Source organism: Notolabrus celidotus, chromosome 15, assembly GCF_009762535.1.
Source record: "Notolabrus celidotus isolate fNotCel1 chromosome 15, fNotCel1.pri, whole genome shotgun sequence".
Taxonomy (NCBI): Eukaryota; Metazoa; Chordata; class Actinopteri; order Labriformes; family Labridae; genus Notolabrus; species Notolabrus celidotus.
The window spans coordinates 22,616,260-22,634,497 of NC_048286.1; the positions used below are offsets into that span (position 1 = coordinate 22,616,260).

Sequence of the window (18,238 nt, forward strand, 5' to 3'; positions counted from 1 at the left end):
TGACAAATCTATCACTCATTGTGATGTTAGCTGGAAAAAAATGAATAAAAAGGTTGTTTCTAATCACAATGTCAAACACCTACCCTGCATCAGCAGTTTCAGGCATTAAAACAACAACAACATAGTAATGGTTGGGTTTGTTGCTGATGGTCCTGTTTTTTTTTTGTAGCTCATAAAGAGGCATCAATATTACTTTCAAACTACTTTTTAACCAGATGATATAAGAAAAGAAAATACGAGAGCCCACTTTGTTCCCCTGGGAGTCCATGAAAATGAACACAAATCAAAAGTTTCTCACTGGAGCTTTAAAAATTAGAAAACACAAAAGAAATACTCTGTGTTAAATGAATGATACTATTTAATGCATAATAGACAGTGTATCAGAATAGTGTCCACAACAATATCCTGCTCCACTGTTTTCGTTGGGTTGTACATTGAAGCGGCAGATCTCAAACTTTTCCTGAGCTCTGAGTTTGAGCCACAAAGGAAACATACTAATTTGAGAAAGTTAACCACAGTATATGCTAAATACAGTAGGTGATAAAAGAGACCAATATTAAAACCCCAAATAACGGGTAAAAGCAAACAAGACCATCAGGAATAAGATTGTTTCCATTTGTTATCTGGGATGACAGGTCCAGTTAGTGTCAGTCAAAGGGATGAACAGCACACAGCCTAAATAGCCATTGTTTACAATGTTTACAAGATATCTTTGATGCTTTAAAGACAGAAGGATACATTTTTTTGTGTTGCAAAATATTGTGTACAGATATATAGGATAAGATCTATATAGATAAGAGGTGCTGCTTTGTATGCAGGCTGCTAAGATCAACACAAAATAAAGTTCCTCTCAAAGCTTAAAATCTATAATTTAATGTACAAGTAATTTATGAATGAACATAGAGAACAAGTGCTCTGGCTGCTCTCAAAGTAACATATTTATAAAAGTTTAAGTGTTGGGTTGGATACAAACTCACAAAGTGAGTGTGTGTGACTGTGAGTGTGTTTTGGTTGTTAAATCTCCATGCAGGGTGGGGCAGCCAGCAGAGCAGGAGGATAGCTTACTGAGGGAGGGGACTGAGGCCAGGGTGACTTCCCATCATAGGAAGTGTGCGGCCAGAGGAGTGTTTAAATTCCCACCCATGTTTAAAACTCACACAAAATCTGATTAATTCTCATGCTATCAACACTGCAGAGAGGAAACATCTGGCATATATCTGTTAATCGTGCTTTGTTAGAGCAAGAGACACAAGCTTCACAGGACACAGACTGTAAAATCTGCTCAAGATAATTCTACTTTGTTTATCTGTTGGATCTGTTTGCTGGCAAAGTGCTGAGGAGAAACATTTTTGTCTTCAGATTCAGAGATGAACCCTGTATGAACCTGGCAGGCTGCTCCTAATTTACCTCAAGCATTGGACTGCACCTGAAATCTCCACTCTCTGATCCTCCATCATCACCCATGTACAGCAGCAAATACTCCCAGGTCTCCAAGTACAGCCCGGAGGCCCGAAAAAGGATGCAGTACCGCTCGAAAGGGAAGAGCTGCGGCTACTATATGCGCATCGTCTTCTTCTTCTCATCACTCATCCAGTCTCTGATCATAATCAGCCTTGTGCTCTTTCTGATCTATGGGAAGAAACAGGACTCAGCGTCCACGTCCCGCATCCACGACCTGGAGGAGAGTTTCAGCCGACTCTCCATAGAGAACGTGGCACTGAGGCATCAGAGGAAGAACCTGACCACCTTTCTCAACGCCACTGTGACTGAGAAGGCTCGCAGTGAATGGGACCTGGCACGACTTCGAGACTACACCAACATCTCAGTAGTTCTCATCCAAGATATGGAAAAGCGGATGGTGAGAAATTTAGCAATTTTTTTATTCATATGAATTGTTTTCACCTGTAGATGTAATTTTTTACCTTTCACAGGGCATATTGTGCCAAGGTGTGAATACATTTGTGTCAGTAATGCTTCAAATGTAAGAAAAGTCAGAAGGTATAACTGGAAAATTTCAAAATATAAGTGATTGGATGCCATTAAGTCCTTCTACTGTGGTATTTCTTGTTATATGAGGTACCCATTGGTGTTTGTAAGACTTAAACTTACAGGGAAAAACAGTACATTAGCCTCTTTTAACTACTCTTTTGCTGAGGGAATATAGTCTCACACATCATCATATAAATCTTAATAAAGCAAGGTGCAGCATGCTATTATAATCCTGTATCCATGAAAAATGTAATACCTCTGACACAGCCCTGCTTTGATACCCCTTCTCCACAAATGTATTGCACTGTAAATAAAAAGGATGACTGATAAAGTACTTAATGTTAATGAAACAGGTTTTAGAAAAAGGTAGTTTATTATGGGCTGAGATTTGTGCCACTAGAAACTGAAATTTAATAATTATATTGAATTTGAAAAGCATGATTTGAAATTGAAATAAATGTTTTGAAATTGAATTTATTTTAATTTTAAATTGTATTTAATGTTTTGAAACTGAATTTATCTGATTCGAAATTGTATTTAACCTGCTTGAAATTTCAACCCTCTATTTTCTTTAAATTCAAAAATAAAAAGAATAGAGAGTTGAATATTCAAGTAGGTTAAATACAATTTCGAATCAAATAAATTCAGTTTATTATTCAATTTCAGTTTCTGGTGGCACAGATCTCAGCCCATAGTTTATCTGTGATAACATATGGCATCTTCATGATGCTAGGTACTAATAAGAAATCTGTCGCCGTTTTTGAAAAAGCGTAACATTGGACCTTAATCTCCTAAATTCTAATTTTTCCATGATTTTTTTTATATGACCAAAGAGTAAATAAACTTAGTGTTACTGTTTGTTACAACAATGAAGATTGCTCATTGATTTCAAGTTTAAAAACTAGATGGAATTGAAAAAATAACCTCATATGCAGCTGATGCACTGTCATTTCTAGACGACCCACATTTATGTAGTTATTTTTTTCCTTGACTATCTGACTCAATATCAGTTTTGTTACATGCAATAGAGGAGCCGTACTGCTGAGGTACAGGCTCCCGTTCGGTTCAAAGTGGAGTGACGGCTGTGTATATGAAACGACAAGTTTGAACTCTGGATAACTTCAAACATCAAATTAAGATTAACTACAAAAGGCAATGGAAAAAAATTACACATTTTATTGAGATAACAGAAAATCATTTTGATGACTTATTTAATTCATAAACTAGCTTGTAGGTCCTCACTGAATTGAGCTCTTCATTGCAAATTAATAAAAAAAAAAAATTAAATGAACAATACGTACACTGAGTTGTACTTCAGAATGTTTCTGTTGCTCTTGTTGCTCATATACCCCCAGTAGATTCTGTAATGCAGAAAGAAGGACCTGTGTTGTTACAGCTATACTGTTTATTTCATGTCTGTATCATGCACTTCTGTGGAACAATATATCAAAAGGTGGCTAGAGCTGCTCAACATTCATAAACTCACGCCTTAAAACATGATGTCTGGTTAGCTGCAGGTTCACACACTGCTCCATTTCAAATAATCTTAAATTGAAATACTCAAACTGTCGGTCAAAGCCAAATCAGAAGCTGACCTAACTCTAATCTTCTGTGGGACATGTTTAAAGTTGTGTAGAATAGATACATACATAAAGTAATAATAACATTTTTGGAGGCCAATTACCTTTAAAAAGAATATTGATGAAAACTAACACAGTAGAATAACATAATATAAGACAAGTGGGGAATGTTAGAGATGAGTGTATTAACATACCAAAATCAATACACATTTTGTGTATATTATTCAGGTAATGTAAGTGTTGATTTTCTGAAAAGGCACTGTAAAATGCCTTTTGCCTTCTGGATCAGTTACTCCTTTTTTGTCAAACTGTTTTTATCCCATTTTTTTATGAGATTATATGTCGTACATTGAATATCGTGTTATATATGTGTGTATTTTTGCCTGAACTTAAGTAAAAAATAAATGTTGCTTCAGGGATCAAATAACCTTGAAAGATATCTTTATGGTTTCATCACTAAATTTCCGTGACACACAACTCTTGTGTGGTTTTTTCAACAAAAAAGAAAAGTAGTCCAACAATACCTTATCTGAGGTATCGTGGACTACTGCTTGTCTGCATCCAACAGTTGGGTTTATTACAAATCACCAAAAGTGAATGACTTTTCTTCCTCTTTGTGAACAGCTACACTGCACCGGAGAGTTGATGATTTGCAAGTCACAATCCCGTTTCGCTGTCCAGTGTCAACACACAAGTAAGTATGAAGTCTCTTTGGTGTAAAGCCAAACATGATGAAATAAATGAAACATTGTGACAGCCTCAGTTCTAACAGTTTCAGCTGCCTCTTTTTCTCTCTTTCAGCCCTCCCTGGTATCTGTAACTGTGGGTTACTGATGGAACAGATGAGAGCCAGGCTTGAGCTTGTGCAGTCTAACTTCACTCAAACAGCACAAAGGATGAAGATGGAAATGGACCAGATTACCAAAGAGAGAGACAACTTAAACTTAGAGGCTATCCATCTGAGGAGAGACAAGTCCACACATGAAAAGGTGGTGGAGGTCTTCAGAGAGAAGTGCAAAGAAGACTTTTCCCAATCCTTAAGTGGGGTCTCCACCGTCTCCACAGCTTTCCTGGAGAAGATTGACTCCCTCTTCCCATCGCACATCCCCTTCCAGCTTACCTGTCCCAAACAGAGAGAACACCTGGAGCAGATCCGCACCAACTGTTCCAGCCTGTCCAGAGAGGTGGAGGACAGGTTCCAGCTTTACCTCAACAAAGTGGGAGAACAGGTTTCAAGTATCCAGTCTGAGAGCAGTCGAATGAAGGCAGAGAACTGGCGACTGACCGAAGACTACCGCTGGTGCAGCCAGAACCGCACAGGCCTGATCCAACAGCACAAACGGAGCCAAGACCAGCTTCAGCTGAAACATGATCAGGACAAAGAGAAACTCCTGATAGACAAGATGACACTACAGGGAGAGGTTGATCTCATGGAAAAAAGTGTCAAATACAAAGCTAAAGAGGTTGAGCACCTGGTAGACCAAATCAAGCACCTCAACATGACCTGCACGTCCAGGGTAAGAAAACAATTACCATGATTGACTGTATGACCGTGCTCAATGCTTGAGTAGGGCTTTTGGGGCCACAAGCGGGGCCCTTCTTAGTTAGCCTTCATAACTAAAATACACTCAGACTGAATTTGACTTCATAAACATATAAAGTAAAAACTACTCTGCCTGGAGGGATCTTACAAACCATTATGAACAATGTGAATTGAGCAATATCACATGAGAGGGAGTGACGTAGTGCTGAAGATCCACACTATTGTACAGTAAAATATTCCTGTGCCAAAGATCCAAAGACAATCACGGAGTCTTGATGCTATGCTCCACATTACCACCTTGAGTGTTACACTGCTTCCATATAACATGTATACAAGCTCCAAAAAGTAGTAAAAGGTAATAGCAACAACAAATGATTATTTTACTTCAACAACTCGTTTCCAAACAACCCAGACGTTCTCCATGGCGTCCATTGTCAACAGACCAGCGTCTTTGCATCATTTTAATTACATGATTTAATTTGAAATGAGAGTATGTTTCGTGACTCAAAGGTACTAGCTTAATTCATCTTGACAAAACTTGTCTGCTGTTATGTTAATTAAAGCTGCTGTTGGTAGGAATGGTGTAAAAAACCTTTACTTTTTTTCTGCTGGGTTTGGAGAAAAGGTCATAATGCCCATCGGTACTCATCGGCAATGTCTTTGTTCCCCTTGTTCCCGTTATGACGGACCAATAGCTAATCTCCAATCCTCTGTCCTGATTGGTTAAGGGGTGGCCCCTACTACGTCCTCTGATTGGTTATGAGTCTGGCATTATCATGACTGCACACGCCGATCTATGTTGGGGGGCTAAGAGGAAATCTGGTTAGGAGGGATAGTGTTGACATTCGAAGTCCCTCTCTTTAAACAGATGTTTACTCTGTGACTACCAACAGCAGCTTTTACTGGCTATGGCGGAGTAATACATCCAGGGAAAAGTCCTGTTGATGTTGTACTCATCAGAACTCGTAGAATTCCTCTTGTCCAATCAGATTTCTTGTTCAGAACTAACTGTTGCATAATGTTCTCTATACAGCAGTTAGGCTTGAAGCAATCTGATTGGATGAGAGTCATTAACTAAGTGCTGTTATACAGTGCAACATCACAGGGACTTAATGTGTGTTCATTTATCTTTAATGTTCTGTCTACAGTTATCAAAATGAAAGCATAGGGTTTAGTCAAGAATGAAGCATGTTGGTACCTCAGAATCACACACACACACACACACACACACACACACACACACACACACACACACACACACACACACACACACACACACATACACATCTTCATCATCACAACTCAATCATGTGCATTATTTATTATTATTTCTTAAAAAGTGTATGCACCTTTTATGATCCCACTTAATAAAGCCCTCTTAAGTTTGTGTATCAATAATATAATTTGGCACACAAATATCAGCTTTTTGTTCAATGATAATCTCCATCTCTGCAGTACCATGAAAATAGTTTCATCATGACAAAAGAGTTTTGACTTGAATGCTTATAAATATGATTATTTTGGGGTATGTTTTTTCCATGTTAACATTGCTCTCATATGGTTTCAGATTGGGTTTGGTGGTGGACTCGGAGGTGGATTTGGTGGAGGCCAGCAACCTCGAGGCTCAGCCGGATTTGGAACAGGCCTGTTAGGTGGTGGATCCAGCTCTTCCCAGTCAAGCTCTTCTAGTTTTGGCCAGGTTAATAAGCCAGTGTCAGGGTTGAGTCCAAGCTCTGGGTCACCGTACAATAGTAAGCCTAATACTGCTAGTTCTTCTAGCTCATTCCCTTCAAGGTCAAGTAGTTCTGGATTTGGATCCAACAAGCCGGCATCATCTGGGTATGGCTCTGCCAGCTCATCACTCTTGTCATCTGGGTCAAGTAATTCTGGATATGGATCCAACAAGCCAGCATCTAGTGGTGGGTTATTTGGATCGTCAGCGTCCAGTAGTTCCTCAGGGTCAGGATCAAGTAAGCCAGCATCTAGTGGTGGGTTATTTGGATCATCAGCGTCCAGTAGTTCCTTAGGGTCAGGATCAAGTAAGCCAGCATCTAGTGGTGGGTTATTTGGATCATCAGCGTCCAGTAGTTCCTTAGGGTCAGGATCAAGTAAGCCAGCATCAAGTGGTGGGTTATTTGGATCATCAGCATCCAGTAGTTCCTCAGGGTCAGGATCAAGTAAGCCAGCATCAAGTGGTGGGTTATTTGGATCATCAGCGTCCAGTAGTTCCTTAGGGTCAGGATCAAGTAAGCCAGCATCAAGTGGTGGGTTATTTGGATCAGGCTCCAGTAGTTCCTTAGGGTCAGGATCAAGTAAGCCAGCATCAAGTGGTGGGTTATTTGGATCAGGCTCCAGCAGTTCCTTAGGGTCAGGATCAAGTAAGCCAGCATCAAGTGGTGGGTTATTTGGATCAACAGGGTCCAGCTCAAGTTCTAGCTCTAGCGGAAAAGGGTCTTCAACCTTAGGTTCAGCCTCCACATCAATTGTGAAAAGCCCCTCAGCCTCTGGATCATCTCCAGCAGGGTCTTCTGCGTCATCTGGAACAGCAAGTAAATCTGGCTCTAGCATGGGTTGGTTTAACTCTTGGGGCAGCAGCAGTAGCTCAGGACAAAGTAAGACAGGGACTGGAACAGGGACTGGAACAGGGACTGGAACAGGGACTGGAACAGGGAAGGCAGCGCCAAGTGGAACTGGATCATTCGGATCGGGGAACACCCGTGGATTGGGAGGTGGCACAGGTAAGAATAAATTTAGGTAACAGTTTTTATATAGCTTGTTATTCAACCCTAGATGAAAACATATCTTCACATGGACTTTGGTTTTTATTTGCTTGGTCACAGTGCCAACTAAAGTCTTAAAATCTTGGAGAATAAAACCAAAACCTCCTACATAGGTGGATAGATAATTAGTGTGATCTGACTCTTCAAAAATCATAACTGATGCAAGACACATCCATAAACCAGGACAGCAAATACATAGATCAGTTACATAAACACCTGCTTTCTGTTCAAAGTATTTGCTTCCACACTCTACAACCACAAAACCTTAAATAATCGGCTCTGAGGTTTGCAGCATTGTTGAACCCTAATGGAACAAATAACAGTTAGCACGTCTTTAGTAATGTTGGATATAATGGCAGCTTGATTGATGACTTCATTGCTATGTTTTCACAAATCTCTTTTTTCTTTTATCAGCTGTCAGCGTTGCTCAGCACCTCAGAGATCTGCAACGCCTCATCAACCCTGCTGCCCCAGAGTGAGTAAAACATTTTTAGCTTTAATAGGAGAGTTAATGTGAATATTATTGCTGATGTTTTTGTTGCAGTCTACGCAGTTTTATTATCAGCATCAAATCACAGGGACAAAAAGAAAAAGCCCTTGCAGTCACAGCAGAGTCTGGTTCCACTTGAGGTTTCTGCCTGTTAAAATGAAGCTTTTCCTTGCTCCTGTTGCCAAATGTTTACAAGTGTGAACTGAAGGTGAATTGACATTAGTTCCTGTGAATAATATTTCAGTCAGACAACTCACGTTTACTTAAAATAAGTTTATTGCAGCATACAGTATTGTGTTTGGCGTGTGGGCTCCGAACTTCATTACTCCTCATAGATTATTTAAATGCAGACATTAGGAGTAATGAGATAGGACTTTTATCCAAAGCCACGTACATACGAGGACAAGAACAACACAAGCAAAGATCTAGACAAGAGGAAACAAGATCAGTAAGAGTAAAAAAGTGCTTTAAGTCCATTTGGATGCAGGTACTGCCAAGCAGTGTGAAAGCAATGCACAAAAGTAAATAAGGATTTTTAAATTATTTTAATATTTTATTTTTATTATTATTATTTTTTAATTTATTTTAGTAAAATAAGAAACATCTACAATGAAACAACCAAACAATTTAAGACCTTCCATTATCATCATCAACTATGAACTTGTGATCACCACAATAATGACCAAAGTACCAAGTGCTGGGTCACTCCAGAGCTGAACACAGATTCCCAGAGCATAGCAGGACAGTGTGAGTCAACTGTAGCTGGAAGACACGATCTGCCGCTGGGGACAACAGTGGAGAACAGTCTAGCTAAGTGCATAGTGTTTCCTAAAAAGCTGGGTCTTTAGCTGTCTTTTGAATGTAGAGAGGGACTCTGCAGATCGAATGGAGTTGGACAATTCATTCCACCATTTAGGGACAACAGAAGAGTAGAGTGGAGCTAGTTTAGCACCTGGATTCTTCTACAACAGAGCCATGCTGTTGTTATGTATAAGCTAACCATGCTGTGGGGAAGGCCGGTCGTCCCTCTCCTCTCAAGAGAGGAGGACGGGGTGTCCATGATTTACGAAAAAAAGTCAAATTTCTATTCGAATAGACAGTTTTCTACTTTGCCTCAATCCATCTTAAATGGGTTCGGGGCCAGAGAAAGGGAGTTGCCTGCATTTCTGGATCATGTTTATAAACACTTTCCTCTTTGCATTGTACAGGTTTAACCCGCATTTGTGGATGTGGCAACAAACTGTGTTTACACACAAGTGATTTGAGCCCATGTCGTGATTTCCTCTACAGAGTAATGTTTGTTTGTGAGACCCGGGCTTCAATGAGACAATCTGTATAAATACAAGTTGTATAAATACAAGTATAGGCATTAAATTATTTGCAAACCATCAAAATCTGTACTTCTGACATTTTGAATACTGTCCCAACTTTTTTGTAATTGTGGTTGTGTTAATATTCAAAATCCAAAGCTGGGCACTGTAGTTTTTTGGGGAAAGTTACTCGATAAGTGCTTAATAATGTGTTTGAATGGGACCAGTTTTGGTTGCAGATCAATACACAATTTGTGATCTAATATGTGTGCAGGTTAGAATTAGTATAAACGACTTAAACTATCCATCCCAACTAAAGATCAAATCACCCCCTCAATTATTTGTTTAATATAGTCAAATAAGAAGTTATATGATGCACGCAAACAAAAAAAATCTAATGTTTAATGTCTATTAAGTTGATCATTGGTTTAGATTTATCTATTGGTCTTTGTTGACAATAAGTCAAATTTAACATATAAATGAACTCAATAAAAGATTGAGATGATGTGACAAATATATTAAAGTTTCTTGTTTTTTCTCTCTTTCTTTGTCTCAGGGAGAAGCAGGATCTCATCAGGATGTTGGGTTAGTCATCTCAAGGAGAAGAACGAAATCATCAAAGAGAATTATCTGTTGCATCTATAACACAAAGCTAAATGCAAGCTCCTCATATCGATCAACATATCTTATATCATCAGATGTAGCATATGTTATTTACTGTGACAGTTTATTATCCGTAACACAATTAGAAAAGTTATTTGAAATACTTAAGCACTTTTGAATGTAAAATGTGAACTTTGAGTTGATGATTTGTTTTTAACTGTACCTGGATATGCACAAGCATTTTTTTTTTTACTTTGTACATACATATAAATAAAAGCTTTGTTTGAATGTAAGCCCATCAACTATACCTGTCTGTTCTCAATAAACAAAGCTATTTAAGATATTACACTAAGAGGAAATAACTGTTTGTCTCTATGTGCGTCACCTATTGTGTGGCTAATTGTCTACAAATGACTTCCCAGCCCTCCCGGTCACGTTTCAAGTAACATTTGCTGGCAACACAATTTAATCCCTCCAGCATGTTTATGTTTACCTGCCAACCTGTCAGCAGGCTGACCGAGGCACATGGGAGGGAGCTTTGGAAACGCTCGTGTGCATATGTGGTTGAAAACAATGTGCCACTTAACACTACAGAGCAGGGATATCCATTACGCAAATAAACCCTGATATGATAAAAGCAAATGGGGAAGGAGGGGGACTTTATTTTTATACAGGTGGTTAACATTTTCAAAGCAAGCTTAAATATCAACAGATATAATCTTTCAATCATTAAATCTGATCAACTGTCAAAAGACTTCTTTAGATGGCTCTTTGTGCCAGTGTAAATTTCCCAAAAACCACACGTTCATGACATGCTCAGCATTTCCGTTGTTATATAAAATGTTCTCTTACAGCATTTAAAAACACATCATTACAACATAAATTATATAATGATTTTAGTACAAATGTAGTTTACTTTTGACCTTCACAACATTACCATGCAGCCAAAATAGACTAGGAAAACCCAAACCGTTCTGAGAACACACAAACATCCTGTACCTGCACTGTGAAAGGATGGGAACCTTCTGTTAAATCAAGTACCAAAAAGTATTGTGTTAGTGCCAATTAATAAATAGAGAAGTAAGTATCTGGCAAAGGGAGGGCTCTTTCCCCGTCTAAAGGATATCCTTTGTTTAACATGAAGTGTTTTTCCACATTTGGGATGTGCAGCTCACTGCAGGAGGAACTGTCAGGATATTAAAGGTCAACTGTTCAGATGCTTCAGGGACTTGTTTTAATAGTCTAGTTGAGACACAGGACATGTTGAAACATCTTCACTGGAAAACAGTGATCATAATGTTGGTTTGTGCAAACAGGTTTCCTGTTATCGCACTCCCTTTTTCTGTTGACTCATGTCATTTCTTTATTCCCTGTACACAAATTAAACAATGATAATTGTTATTGCTGCTGAGTAATTCCATTTTGGACGGAATATCTTTTTTTAATCTTTAGAAACTACCTCAACAATAATAACAGTCTCTGAAGGATTTTTTTCTCCACATGCTGTATGACCTTATTTAACCACCTCTCAAGTCTTTCATGTACGGATGCTTTTAAGAGTAAAGTTGCAATAAATTTGCAGATATGTTTTTATAACCTACAATAAACGTCCCTTAGTGACTCCCTTTTTACAGCAGGTGGTAGACAACAAAGGTAAACAAAACAAGGTAATACACATAAATAATAATAATAATAATAATAATAATAATAATAATAATAGTAATATTAATCTCACGACCCCCCATTTGTGTCTGGCGACCCCCCAGTGGGTCCCAACCCACACTTTGGGAACCCCTGAGTTAAGTCATTGATAATAACTTTGCAAAACTGCAACAAACATAGAGGTGTACTTTTGTACTAAAAGCAAAACGTGTCAACTTTTTTATACAAACAAGCCCTGTGTCTTTATTCAGTCCAAACTGGATACCATCTCATGGACTTTATGAAGAGTGTTGACATCCGTTAGTCTGTTAATGCTATTTCATATATCTATCTGCATGTCTTACATATCTTCTAAATAGTTTTTATTAAGTGGGTCATTATTTAGGTCGGATGCGCTACAGGAACAGAATCACCCAGTAGGAATTGTTTGAGGTCAAATTAATTCCACGGATGATAGAATTTGTCACTGGCGTCTTTGCGGATATTGACTCTCATCGCTGTGGACGGCACAGAGACTACAGACGCAGAGTTGGGGCCATTGTGTCGCAGTTTGTCCAGCCACCTCCCTCCCCCTCCTGATGCAGGAAAGGGACCTTGTGCATGATTACGACCTCCTTCCTCACCTGGGGTTGCAGACCTGTAACCTCTTTTGTCTGCTGCTGCTAATGTTCCTTCTTTGCCGTGACTCCTAATTGCATTTCCTCTCTGTGTGGCCTCCCTCGGTCCCATAGCTGCCCAGGCTGGTAAAAACATCAGGGGGCAAAACCCTTTCTCTGGTGCGGATACTATGGTGTTTAAGGGGGGAAGAGGTAAATGCTGGAAACAGCTGGGAGGGAAAACATACCCCAGGAATGAATTCCTTTTGTGTCGAAGTTCCTAAACCCGACCCTGACTTTCGCCTTGTCCTCCTTCTGGGAAAGCGTTCCGGGGGAAAACATGGTTGAGTTTCGTGGCTTAAAGAGGGTGGGTTTGACGTCATGTAACCTGTGTTTGAGCAACCACACCTCACATAACCTTGGGACTCCTTTGGTCGTAAAACTGTGCATGTGGTGTAAAGTTGTCACTGATGATACAACTTCCTTAGAGTGACACAAAAGCTACACACAGCTTGGCTTCTGGATCACTAATTGTATTGCAAACTGGAAGCTGTTTTAGGCCTCCTATGATTAATAGTCTTATCCGTGTTACTTGTAAGCGATTACACAACTCACATTTGGAGCTTTTGCTTGAAAGTCAAGCGTGACAACAGCAACAATTAAATCATCTTAGCATTTTAGCATGATAACATTAGCTAGGATGATTGAACAAGTACATCTTAATTTTTTAACAGTTGGCTCTAACTATGGTCAAAGTATTGATTTTGAAATGAAAAGCTAAGTGAGGCTAAATCCAGATATAGTGGTATATTTTTTGGTAGTGTTTTCCAAGTTCAACATTTTATTCAAAGTTGCTGTTGGTAGCAATGGTGTAAAAAACTGCATGGTTTAGAGAAAAGGTCATAATACCCATCGGTACTCATCGGTAAGTGGAGTAATGTGAGACTATTGCGAAATCCCTGTGTTTCCCAATGCCTTTGTATCAAGCAATGTTAGTATTCTCCTCGTTCCCGTTATGACGGACCAATCAGAGCTAATCTCCAATCCTCTGTCCTGATTGGTGAAGGGACGGCCCCTACTACGTCCTCTGATTGGTTATGAGTCTGGCACTATCATGATTTCACACGCAGATCTGTGTTGGGGGCAAGCGGCAACCTCCGGTCTTAAACTATGAAGGGTTAAAAACTGGCTGCAGAAACACCGGAAACCACATAGACATTAATGGGAAAAAGACGATATTTGCAGCATTAATAAACATGTTTACAGCTTGGTTCAAAAAAGAGCTTGGCCCTATGTAGCTAATTTCTCTATCAGCACACACTGTACAGGGGGTAAAAAAATTTCTAACGCGACGATTCAGAAGATATTAAGATTACAGGTTTTTGCCCAAATAAGGACATGACTGACTTGACTCCCAGATGGGAACATATGGTTGTTGGCTAAGAGGCTCAAACTCCGCCCCTTTATTTCACACTATGCCTGGTTGAGTTCCGCATTTCCAATATGGCTGCCGCCTTCGATTGGCTTCAAAACAGCCCTGAGGAACAGATGGGTGACGTCACGGATACTACGTCCATATTTTATACAGTCTGTGTTGGGGGGCTAAGAGGAAATCTGGTGGGAGGGATAGTGTTGACATTCAAAGTCCCTCTCTCTGAACATATGTTTACTCTGTGACTACTAACAGTAGCTTTAAGGATTTTAGCATGCTAAGTGGAGAACTAAACAAAGCCAAAGAATACATAAATATTGGAAGAAAATAATCGTTTTTAAATAAAGTCAGTACAAGAAATAAAAAGTATTTCCAGAATTCAGCTGCAATTTGGTTTTAATCTTTTCTGGACAAGTTTCCCAAAAAACAGTTTAATACTTAAGTATTTTGTTAGCCCAAGCTTAGCCCCAGCAACATTCTGCATTATTTCAACTGTTATGAGACATTTTGGCTTGTGTGGATTCAGTTTTTGCAGTGTTTGTCTTACTACAAACTTAACTACTAACATCTAAGTATGACATGTTATGTTTCTGTTTTTTTTTTTTTACTTTAAGATGTTCCACAGGGCCTTGGCCACCTCACTGGATCTGCCCCTGATTTTATTTTTTAAACTGCAAATAAAAAATCTACTATCATGTGACCCACTGGATGAACTAAACAAAAAGGTTTACAAACATACAAACAACTTTCCCCTTAATCCTATTTTGCTGCAAACATTGTAGCTGTCATGAACTGAGCTGCTGTAAAGCCTGGCCAGCTGCAGTAGTGTCCTGTTTATCTGTGTCATTGATTATCCGTTAAACACACAAAGCCTTACTGCTAGTACATCACTGGCAGGGATATGGGATTACTGATCCCCTGATCCATTCAGCAAGAGTGACAGAGCCAAAACCACTGCACTTCTGTTTCACTCACAACCACAGAGAGGCGTGTAATGGAAACACAGCTGTTAGCTGTCATATTCTTTACCAGTACCAACATCCTCATAATGAAGAACATTTGCTCTGTTTAGCTGGTAAAACATATTGTTTGGAGGGTTTAACTTCCAAATGTTCAATGGAAAAGCCAAAGCCCAACTTCAAGGCCTACAATTGTTCTACAGAAGTCCAGAGGTTTGACACAGTACAAGTAGTGGCATGCTTTTCATGTGATCCTTGTAACAACTTTGAAAACTCTCTTCTCTGGGCATTATCTATCCTGAAATCTGATGAGCTCCAATCCATTTTTTTTATCTTATGAAACATGATGTATCTCCATTACTTGTCCTGAAGTACCTGTTATCAGTACATTTTTTTTAAGTAATCTAGGACAACTTTGAACTTTGACCTTTAACTTTTTCTTTGTTCTAGCACTTTTCACCTGCTAAAGGATTGGTTTCCTTGTTGGATTAAAGGTGACTCTATAATAATCTGTAATGTCCGAAAAAGCCAGCCAAACAATGTTATATGTTTTCACACTAAATAAATGAAAGTGTCTTGAATTGAAAGAGGGACCGGAGGGCATGGAGAGAAACATAATACTTGCAGAAAAAGCTATACATTTCATTGTGAGCGTAAGCAGCCTGACCATGCTGGTGTTCAACTGTTTGCTGCTTCCATCTAGTGGCCATAGTGGTGTATTGCTAAGCTACAACTGGAGAGAAATTCATGTCATGAATGTGTCAGTACATTTGAATAATTGAGACTAGCTGAAACCAGTGATTCAGATTCAGATTCAGATTCAGATTCAGATTCAGAATGCTTTATTAGTCTCATAAGGGCAATTCAGTTTTACAGTCAACCTGTCCATAGTACAATCATTTCATCTATGTGCTGCATAAACAGAATTCAAATCTCCTTTCGTCGTTGCATTGTTACTTCTCTCTTTGCTCAGTGCAGTGAAATAGAAAAAAAAACTGCCTCTTCAAACAGGCAGAGCCGAGGGAGAATTTCGAGAATCAGTGTTGACATAACAGTGAGCACCTGTGACAGGCAGACAGGCAGACAGGTGAGCCTTTGGGTGACGGCCAAACAGAAGGTGAGAATGAGTAATAGATCCCAAGAAATAAAATTTAAATATGACTCTCTGGCCCTGTTAGCCAAATATTTACACACAGATTTGTATTATTTATTTCTGTTGTGGGTGGAAAAGGAGGCATGCAGAATTTAATACAATACCATATGGTGTTATGATTGCGATCTTGTTCAACTCTCCAAGCTGTTTATCTTTCAAAGTGCTTTTAAGATGCAGTGAAGGCAAGGGGCTGAAAAGAGACTGTGTATAAGACGGGATGTATCGTCTAGATGTTGTTGATTTCTTGATTTCTTCAATTTATTTCTTCATGTTTATTAAAAAACCCCACAAGAAATACCTTCTTTTATTATCTATTTAAATCTAAACAGAACCCTGAGTTACAAATGTAACATCATGTGTCAAAGAACACTTACATTAATATGAGACCATAAAGTCATCAGGAAAATGTTTTCTGAGATAATTAATCAAGTTTTTAAATAAAGGTAATTTTCTAGTTAGTACACCATCATGCAGTTGGTCCTCTGTTAGAATCAAGAGAAGTCTCCCCCTGGTGGTCATTGAGTATAATGCAAATTGAGGACACCTAACATTGGCTTCACCTCTACCTCTGAGTTTATGGTGTCAAGAAGTTCTTATTGGTATCACTGGAAACATTTTATTAGAGTCAGATACATGTTTACTGTTTATGAATTATTTATATCAACATATGTCTTGTATTCTGATTGGAGGAGATTGGAACAGCACATGACAATAATGGCTCTAGGTCAAATACACAAAACGGTAGGCCATGACAGAGAATTTTACAAAGTTTAAGATGGCACATAGAGTAAACACTTGACAATACCCAGCATGAGATTGGGTGCTTCCTATCGAGGTTTTCAACTTGTAGGCTTACTAGCATTGTTTGAGCATCTATTGCACATCCTTTCCAAAGAGTCACACTTGTGAAACCAGTGCAGCCAAAAAGACCCCAAATAGTATGACATGTCGATTTTAAAATTTCAATAGGCAACTAGTTAGTTCTAAAATGTCTTCATATGAGTAACTAGTTGAATTATTGGCCTTAACTAGTTAACTAGTGGGCATTTTTACCTTACAGGTGAACAAGTAAGAACAAAATAGACTTAAACTATTTCACTAGCTGCAATCCTTTGAAGCTAGCATGTTAACTAGTATGAAATATGTTACTTGAAGGGGGTGATAATATCAAAACCCCGAGTCTTGATATGATGTCTTTTTTAAATTTTGAACATGAGAGCCAATAGAAAGCCAAAATGAAAAAATATGTCCTGCCTCTTTATTATCAATTAGTGCAACTAGTGTGACTAGTGAGCCCATTTATTTTCAGTAGCTCTACAAGTAAATGCATTTAATCCAACTAGTTTACAAACAAGATTACAAAAACATCACTAGTGTAGAAAGTGGATAGTTTGGCTGTTGCTGGTTTAACATTTGGAACCTCACAAATTTAGGGTTCCTTGTTCCATCCCTAGTATTACTAGTAGACACATTTTTGCTAACTAGTTTACATATTTTATACCTCTCTAGTAAACAAGTCATGTTAAAAAAACTTAACTAGTGTTGCTACTTAGTATTTTGGGGTTAACTAGTAAACTAGAAAAACATTTTTGGGCTTACTAGTTAACTAGTAATGTTAAAATCCCTCTAACTAGTAACTAGAAACTATTGTTGAATAGAATTCAAAATATAATTACATTACATTCAGCTATCAGGCTAGGCTAATTAAAGTATATTTTGTTGATATAAATGTGACTCAACCTAAAAGCATCAATGTATTCTCTCAGTAACTTCAAACGCTCTCAATGTGGGCGCATCGATTCTGTGGTATCGATATATCGATATTTACATGCTACTCATTTGAGTATCGATTACTCTAATAAAATATTGATACAAATTAATAAATGCTTAATAAAAGCGCATGTGTCACTTCTGATTCTTTTAGGGTAACTTTCTCCAAAATGTTGTACCGAATGATTCAGAGACATCATGATCACAGAGTTATTTGAACAGTAGTCATGGTGAAGAGGCTGTTTCAAGCTTTACACTCTTAAATAGAGGATGTTGATTATTTATTATTTATGTGTTTTTCTAAATTTATTTCATTGTTTTAAAAAGGCTAGCAAAGGATTTGCATATTACATTTTGAAATTAACAGTATT

General features: G+C 38.5%; 1 protein-coding gene across 2 annotated transcripts; it reads left to right on the forward strand.

The window, feature by feature from the left end:
* Positions 1-1,157: 1,157 nt before the first annotated feature.
* Positions 1,158-10,641, forward strand: plvapa (plasmalemma vesicle associated protein a). Of its 2 annotated transcripts, XM_034703782.1 has the most exons (7): positions 1,180-1,858; positions 4,194-4,263; positions 4,371-5,086; positions 6,680-7,442; positions 7,509-7,850; positions 8,307-8,367; positions 10,249-10,641. In XM_034703782.1, exons 1-7 carry the CDS (start codon positions 1,463-1,465, stop codon positions 10,280-10,282), a joined length of 2,382 nt encoding a protein of 793 aa, XP_034559673.1. In that variant the 5' UTR covers positions 1,180-1,462; the 3' UTR covers positions 10,283-10,641. The 2 variants fall into 2 exon arrangements, with proteins under 2 accessions (XP_034559672.1, XP_034559673.1); XM_034703781.1 differs by having other exon boundaries at positions 1,158-1,858; positions 6,680-7,850.
* Positions 10,642-18,238: the final 7,597 nt, after the last annotated feature.

What these genes read in the sequence shown, in the direction of transcription:
- plvapa (XM_034703781.1), top strand. Translation starts at nt 1,463, where the DNA reads ATGTACAGCAGCAAATACTCCCAGGTCTCCAAGTACAGCCCGGAGGCC. An exon ending in AAGATATGGAAAAGCGGATG is followed by an intron (nt 1,859 to 4,193) that starts GTGAGAAATTTA and finishes CTTTGTGAACAG; the next exon opens with CTACACTGCACCGGAGAGTT. An exon ending in ATCAACCCTGCTGCCCCAGA is followed by an intron (nt 8,368 to 10,248) that starts GTGAGTAAAACA and finishes TCTTTGTCTCAG; the next exon opens with GGAGAAGCAGGATCTCATCA.